Source organism: Lichenostomus cassidix, chromosome 2 (genome assembly GCF_008360975.1).
Source record: "Lichenostomus cassidix isolate B80296 chromosome 2, HeHo_3.0, whole genome shotgun sequence".
NCBI lineage: Eukaryota > Metazoa > Chordata > Aves > Passeriformes > Meliphagidae > Lichenostomus > Lichenostomus cassidix.
In genome coordinates, this window is record NC_139482.1 from 141,480,938 (window position 1) to 141,489,180 (window position 8,243).

At 47.2% G+C, this 8,243-nt stretch overlaps 1 protein-coding gene across 4 annotated transcripts; it reads right to left on the minus strand.

Annotated features, from left to right (window-relative positions):
* Positions 1-258: 258 nt before the first annotated feature.
* On the minus strand, positions 259-7,446 carry LRATD2 (LRAT domain containing 2). 4 transcript variants are annotated; one of them, XM_085053563.1, is made up of 3 exons: positions 6,803-7,044; positions 6,544-6,659; positions 259-6,348 (listed from the first exon to the last, which is right to left on the minus strand). In XM_085053563.1, exons 1-3 carry the CDS (start codon positions 7,042-7,044, stop codon positions 5,447-5,449), a joined length of 1,260 nt encoding a protein of 419 aa, XP_084909689.1. In that variant the 3' UTR covers positions 259-5,446. The 4 variants fall into 4 exon arrangements, with proteins under 4 accessions (XP_084909689.1, XP_084909692.1, XP_084909690.1 ...); XM_085053566.1 differs by lacking the exons at positions 6,544-6,659; positions 6,803-7,044 and adding an exon at positions 7,162-7,446; XM_085053564.1 differs by lacking the exons at positions 6,544-6,659; positions 6,803-7,044 and adding an exon at positions 7,139-7,446.
* Between the last annotated feature and the right edge of the window lie 797 nt (positions 7,447-8,243).

Consider the following 8,243-nt stretch of genomic DNA (forward strand, 5'->3'; position numbering starts at 1 on the left):
AAATTATGGGCCAGATCCTCACTGGATTTAATACAGCTATCACCTGTTAAGCATCTGATGGTCTGGCCTTTTACAGAAATTATTCTTCCTCTCTCTTTGTAGCAAGACTATAACCAAAGATTCAGATTTTGATCTGATGTGCGAAGGCAGTGAAAATATTGATTGTTTTGTGTCTGATGCATCCATCATGAGAAATTATGACTTTTTCAAAAAGCTGGAGAAAAACATGCCATTCAAAAAAAACAAAGGAAAGAAAGGTTGTAAAAGATACTATAAATCTTTTATTTCTTTTGAGTTACTATGCAATGCCCTTCATTTTGAAGGAAATGGTACAATCAATGATGTGTACTTCTTTCTCAGGAAAAGAAGATATTTGCACTAACAATTCAACATTTACTGACAAAAGACAGCTTACAGAAAATGCTCATGGTGGAGAAAAAAAAATCATATTTGTGATTACACTTCTTATTGTGGATGACTTCATGAAGTGTTACAATGTCAGGAATTTCAAGTGTGCACTTAAAGAAAGCTTCTAATCCAGTATTAATGCAAAGGAATTTGAACCATCTAAACCATCAGCGTTCGAAATCACCCTGATTTCTTCCCATTCACAGTTAAAGAAAAAGCCTAATCTGAAAGTCTAAGCCATGATACAATACTCCTGGCCTTATCACTGCACGCTGATTTTTAAGAGTAGTCAAGCATACTCAATTAACAGTAGATTTCTTACAAATAGAACCTGCTGTTGGAAACAATGTAGTTCCTACCTCTACTTCATTACTAGTCTCTGAGCTGTTATACAAAATTAATATTTTGCTTTCAAAAAATATTTGTTCATACATGGCTGTTAGCTTTATGGTTGGTGCTGTTAATTGTCAGACAAGCACAGGTGGGAAACCACTCAAAAACACACTTCACATACCCAAGGACAGACCTTTGGTAAAATATAACCAAAGGAGAAGAGAAAAAGAAAACCACCATTACATTCAAAATCTGAAATAGATTAATCACATCATTTCACCTATTATAGTATGGAGTGGAATTATGAAATCAAATGAACAAAAGGAGTTTGCCTAAGGTTTCATTTATACAAAACAATTTAAAATTTACTTCCATAGTCTAGGGTCCTTCAGTCTGAAGAATATATTTTTCCAAGTAAGAAAATACAGTTTTTGAAGTAGCTTTTGGGAATTTTCCCTGCCTACTCTACAACTGCCTACTATGCTGGCCAGATGAGCTCTAGAGTTCCTGTAATCAATATTCTGCATTCACACAGAATCAGGGATAACAAAATAGTCTTCAGTTTATGTCTTTGTTCACTGCCATGCAAGGTGAATGTCTAAATTGTGTTTTTAAAATTACTCAATCAACGGATAATTGTAGGTTTTACTACAACGCCTTTTCCAAGACATTATTTGCATCAAACACACCAATACTCCAGGGAAATAAGACTGCTCATCTACATTTCCTAGCTGGAGCTACATTTACACATCTGGGGCTCAGCCTTGCCAGCCTTCACATGTGCATATTGATATTCACAGCAGTAGGTATGCCCAAATGAGTAAATTCGTATAGATGATTAAGTGTTTGCACAATCAAAGGGCTTTTAAAACAAATTATATTAACTTTAAATGTTAAAAATGCAAAGGGAAAGTTCAAGCATGACAAGACAAAGATAGCGGAGAAGTCTGCAGCAGATCACCAGCTTAGCTTACAACTGCTATGTAGCACACCTCTCACCAAATCAGTGCAGCTCCTGGATTTCCAGGGGGAAACTGAGGCCAAAGTTTGGGCTGGGTTCCACGAGCTCTGTTTGGACAAGAGGCCCTTTGAGAAACAGCTCTCACTGCACTACTTGTTCTCCCCTGTTGATTATGCAACCTCAGATCCTCCAGGCTCCCACCAGAGACCTCACATTGAAATTCCAGACCCTCATTCACAAAGAAATGTAAATATACACTTAATTTCAAGCACAGGAATAGGCTTACTGATTCTCAAGTGGCCTCAAGAAGGTAAGATCTACTCAAAACTTTAAACTCAGTATAGGCTTAAGACCTTTGCTGAAGCACAAGCTCTACAGAAGAATCACACCTGCATTTTTCTATGTTAAAGTAGCAGCTGCAGAGAAGAGCACTTTTATCTATTCCTTTCCCTCTCTTTTGTGATCTATGCAAAAGTCCTGAAGTAGACATAAACACAAAAGAGTCAGTTTTCCTGGGAGATCTTTTTTTTTTTTAATCAAGCTCCAGAAATCCCAGTTTACTCTGCAGACAGTAACTGAGCAAAGTACAGCAAAGACAAGAAACCATGCAGTTGTGATGTGCTTCTAAAGCAATTTCTGTTCTCATATCCAGGTCATTACAGGTCCATGGCTTTAAAACCAGACTCGTTAGAAATGTGTGCAGTGGTGTTTAGTAGCACCTATTAAATAACACTACCTAATCAACAGGTAGGAGAAAAGGACCTGCCTGTTAAAGATTCAACAGTTGCATCTTTATCTGCTGGAATAAGAAATCCCTGTATGGAGGTAGCCCTCTTTCAGACAAAATAAAAAAAATGCCAAGCTTCCCTCCCTGTTCTACTTTTACACATAATGGAATGTCAGGGGACAATAAATTCCCAAACATGGCTTGCAGGGAAATTTTAAAATTCCAAGTATCAAACACCTGTATACCAAGTGTCATAGAAGCACAGAGGTTTTATAACACAACAGAATGCAAGCCAGACTCTGCTGAGAGGCAATGCTCCTCTTTTGCCCTCTGTCCTAGCAAAGCACTGCAAGCTCTGGAATTCTTTGCTAAGGCCGTGTGCCTGTGGGGGAATTTATCCCAAAAGGCATGACCGGTACAGAGAAGCACCAAGACCAGCACAAGACAAGATTTCAGTTGGTCAAAGAAGCTTTGCTCTCCATTCCCAAGCAGATTTGGTCCTTTTATGATTAAAAAAAAAAAAAAAAAAGTGGGAAAAAAAGAATAGGAAACAAAGCCAGACTATTCAGGATATCTCAGAAGGAGAGAAATGGCTAAGTCTCATAGTTCTGATGTTTCAGACACAAGGGAAAAATATTTTCACAACTAGTTTACTGTTTAGTACCCTGTAGATACATAATATTTGACATTTATAGCAGTTTCTCTATTTTATGACCTAGAATATACTTTAGATCATGAATGAAAAATAAACCCATTCAGAGGACTGGAAAATAACGTGCATAACAACTTACTTTCAAATGCAAGGTTATGAAGGATTTTTTCTTAACTTCCAAAAATATCTCTAGGAAAATATTATTTTACATAGCTATATTACACAGTGAAATAAACTTTGCTATGTACAAGGTTTCAGTATGAAAGAAACCACAGCTAGACATTTGCTCATGGTCTAGATGATCTGTTGTCTCGTATCAGTCAGCAGTACAAGACTCTCCTTCACTCTTTTTCACACTGTCTCAGTGATCATTTCAGCTTTTAGTAGTTACTAGTAGTTGTATAAAACCTGTGTGCAGACATCCACACACTAACCCTATCACAGTCAGATATGGGTGGATAGGCTATCAAAACAAGGTTAGACATCTGCTCAACAACCACAGTAACCTGAGTATAACTCAATTGCATATTGGTGAAAAAAATAACAGTGCAGGCACCTGAGCTATAGCATTCTAATGGAGCTTGGTGTTAAACTCACTTGGATTTGGGTGTTTCACAGGCCAAAATGAGGGCATGGGAGTCATTAATGAAACAGTATATGGTGTATTTGCATAACCCTGAAAACTTTTTCTCCAAAATGGGGATGAAGTAGTCTTTTACAGCTTTTTCCTAGCTTGTGTATTTCAGGCAGAAAACATGATACCACAATCTACTTGGCTTACATTGGCAAACTTGCTTCATACAATCTGAACTAATCAAAAGTTTGTATCTACCTATTTTTAAATTACAAACTTTGCCCTAGTCACAGGGGTGGAAAGGACACGGAGTACTTTGCTATTTGTGGTATAACTGTAAACAACTGAGGGGAAGACCATATTAATTATGCTTCAAGTTTACATCACACTGTTAGCTTCCATCATTTAAATGAACTCAAGCTTATCTTCAAGTTCACATCACCATATTGTGCTTTAAGGGGAAGCAATTTTGCTTTAGAAACTGCCTCCAAATCAGTGCTTGGTCATGCACCCCAGATCCCAGGACAAAGATCTGACAGTGATGCCTGTGTGGGAGACCAGTTCAACAGCTGAAAAAAAGTTCAGGGCAGGCAGCACTGCACTCCCCATCCCTGAGGGACTTGCACAACTTTGGAGGCATGTCCTCTCTAATGCTATAGCTCAGCTGCATACCATAGAAATTAGCAAAAGGAGGAAACATGAAATTCCTAATGAAGAGGAAACTGCTTTGGAACACCCAAGTTCCCCTGCCTGTGATGTCTTCCAGCCTGTGCTCCCTTACATCACCTTCCATCTCAGCTGTGTTTACTATGGTGCAGAACCTGTGGCAATGCTCATAGTCAGAAACACCCAGCCAAGAGGTCACTCTCTCGAGGGACAGCTAACTCAAGACTTACTCTTACACATAAGCAACTTGCTTCTACTGCCTCTGTGCCTACTACAGGCATGATCAGGAGCTCTGCCATTTGCTCTAGGGGAAGCCACGGCAGCCTGTATGAGCCCTGACACAGCTCAGCATCTGCCTATAGGAGTCCCAGCACACACCAGTGTGCAGAGTATAACCAGGGTAGCAAACTTCCTTCCCCGGGACCCGTTGGCAATAAATACATCTTCTGTCCCCAGAGACACATGCTGATGGCAAAGGAGAAAATCCCCCAGCCCACCTGCAACTTCCTATCAATTAAGAACGCACCAGGCACATCAAACCCATTTCGTTAAAATCAGTGGAGATTTCTGATTTTGGGGGACTGGTTACCAACCCACGAAGCCTTGCACCAGGCAAGAGGCAGCTCGTTGCAATACCAACAGAAGCCACAGCTGAAGAGAAACAGTAGCAGAGAAGGGAAAACAATACCCTCATGCTCAGAGCTACATAGTCATGTCCCGAAAGTTGTTGGCTATTTTCTTAATGGTATTAAATACTATTAACTTCTGCTGATAAGTAGATGTCAAAGGCATTTAGCATCTTGTAGGGTCAGGCCTACTGGCAGATGGTTGAGGAAAAGGCTATGTGCGAACACAGCAGAGAGGAGGGGAAGGAAGTGGGAGAGGAGAGGGGTAGAATTGCCCTGAGTTTTATCCTCTACAAATAAGTCAGGGGTTTTATCATCAAGCACTGAAGGAGTTAAGCACTACAGCACAGACACTTAATCAGCTTTCCCCCTTCCTTTCACATGTGATTGGAATGAAGCTGCACCGAAGCAGCCCAAAGGGCTTATAACAGCTCAATTTCGCAGCCTTCAGTTTTAATCCCCATCACCCAGGCTAAGCAGTATGGTGGTGCTGAGGCTGCTACTCCATGGCAGTCTGAGCACCTGGATGATGACGGTCTTCGTCCTCCTCTTCCTCCTCCTCTGCAGCCTGCAGGTGGCTGGAGAGCTCCTGGATCACAGCAGCCCTACCAATCTGGTCATTTCTCCTCTTCTCCATAATCAGATCCTCCAAGCTCTGAAACTCCAGCGTGTGGCTGCGCTTGTCACCCAGGCGGATCTGCAATCGGTAGGGCTGCTTGCCTATGCGCAGCTCCCCGCCGATTTTAAACTCGCGCTTGCCGTATCGGCACCAGGCAGCAAAACATTCAGAGTTTCTCCAGCTCAAGTCCCGATCCTTGCAACCCACCTGCTCCAGGGCATTGCGCACCACCACGGCCGGGCTGAGGGGTTTGTAGCGGTACAGCTGGTTGGCAATGCGGCCCCGTCTGCCCTGGCTGGCATCGGTGAGGAAGCTGTTCACCACCTCCAGCCGATGCAGGTGCACAACTTGAAAATCCCCAACATAGACCACCCAGTGCGGATACTGGGCTTGGCACACAAACTCCACCAGGTCACCTGGTTTACACCTATTCAGTAGGTTCTCCGGGGTGTAGGTGCTCAGATGCCCCCCACCTCCTTCATCACCCTCCTCTAGCTGCGTGTCCTCCTCTGAGAAGCTCTTCTGGTAAATACACTCATCCCGGTAATAGACCGAGCACTCCACCTCGTGCAGCTGAGGATCGTAGGGCTGCAGGGCAGGGTTCTCACCCCCCAGGTCATGCACCGAATCCTGCTGCTGCTCCAGCTCATCATCGTCATTCGAAAAGATGTAGGAGACCCCGATCCTGGGCCCTTCATCTCTGTCCATACCTGTCGGGTCGGCCGTGGGAACTTCCTTGTAGTTGAGATGGGTCAGCTTCTCCACCTGGTTCCCCATGCCCGCTGCAACGAGAGACACACGGCGGGGCCATGAGGACGGGCGCGGGTGAGCGGCTCCGGGAGAAGCAGAGGAGGATGAGCGCGGCTCCCCCTCCACAGGCAGCCCGGCTCCCCCCGCTCAGCGCGGTCCCTGCCAGCGCCCCGAGGCTGCGGGAGCCCCTCGGGACCGGGTAAAGGGGGAACGCGACACTTCCCTACCTGCACGGAGGAAGGCGCGGCGGCACCACCACCTGTTAGGCGGCGGCGAGGAGGAGGAGAGAGGCGCAGGAGCCGCCGGGGAGCGGGCAGGCACCGAGCCACCTGTTAGAAGGGGGCTGCGAGCGCCTGGGGAGTTAGGGAGGTCGGGGCTGGGGACGGCCGAGAGCGCACCCGCCCGCCGCCCAGGTGAGCCGCGCCGGGCCGCCGGCCAGGTGCGCCTCCCCCGCCCTGCCCCGGCACCGGGCGGCCGCGAACTTACCCGGCGGGGCCGGCGGCTGCGCGGCGCCGGGAGCGGCTCAGGGCGAGCGGGCGGCGGGGCGGCGGCGCGGCTGGATCATGGCCCCGGCCCGGCGCGGTTTCTGTTCCCCGCGCAGCGGCAGCGCCCGAGCGCCGCGCCGCCGGCTCCGCGGCTGGGCATGAGCGCCGGAGAGGCTCGGCCGAGGGGAGGGAGGGAGACTGGATCCGCCGCGGACGCCCCGGCAAGCGCTCAGCCCCCAGCATTTAAAGAGGCAGCTCTTTCTTTTTTTTTTTTTTTCCTTTCACCCACCCCCCCCACCTCCCGCCTTCCTCCCCCTCACCTCCCTCCTCCCCGCACCTTTTCCCTCTCTTCGCTCCTACATGCCAAGCGCTTTGCTCCCGCCGGGGCTGGTGGCAGGCGTAGGTCGGGATCAGGGCTGTGGGCGCCGGCGCTGCGCAGCTCTGCGCGGACAGCGGGTGTGCAGCGCGCTCAGCCCAACTCGGGCGGGCGCGGCGCCTTTAAGGGAGCGCTGCCACAGCAGCCCAGCCCGCGCTGCGCTGTGCTCGGGGGAGGCTCCGCTCTGCGGCCGGAGTTTGCCCGGGACGGCGCCGGGAGGCGAAGCGAGCTCGCTGCGTGGCCGTGCGAGCGCCGCCGTGCCCCGCGCAGGAGCGCGGAGCTGCCCTGCCCTGGGGGAAGCGCCCGCCCCGCGCAGCCCCCGCGGGAGCGCCAGGAGGTGCCTCCCTGGGGCCGCGCACGATGACGGGGAAGTTGTACAGTGAACACAATCAAAGCGCCAGGTTCTCCTGGGCTGACTTAGCGCCTTCGGTTCCTCCATGCGCGGAGTGTGTAATTAGGCTTATTAATTTATTTTCTTTCCGACTCCAAGAGATCAGTCTCTTTTTCAATATAGAAGATTATGATTCTTTCTCCCCTAGAAAGGCATTATGAGATCTGGTGGGAATATTTTTCCTTCTTTTTTTTGGAGAACACAAAACAATATTTTGCTTTTTCATTAATGCCTAGTTAGTGTGCTAGGAGGATTTATTTTTCATACTATTTTAACATAAACTGGTAAATTCACGCTGTTAAAATAGACTACAGAGATAATTTATGGGAGGTAGGAGTAATGTCTTTAATTTTGTCTCATTTATTCCCTTTGTCTGTTGTCTTGTAATTTATGAACCCGACTGCTGCCTTTTTGAGGATCCGCTAAATAGCGGCAAATGAAGGAACAACTGTAGTGTTACCAGGGCCCTGGGCGCTGCCCGGAGGCTCGAAGGTTTCCATCAGATTCTGCATCTCTGTGGTTTCAGATAAAGGCTTGCCCTTTTGGGGTGGGGAGAATTTCTGTATCTGGGGCTGGGGAGATGAGTACTCTGCTCTGCTTGGGATGGTAGGGCATGGTAAGCAATTGGAGCAGTGATCGGAAAACAAATCAGGACCTTTTTGTTTTGGATTCAGC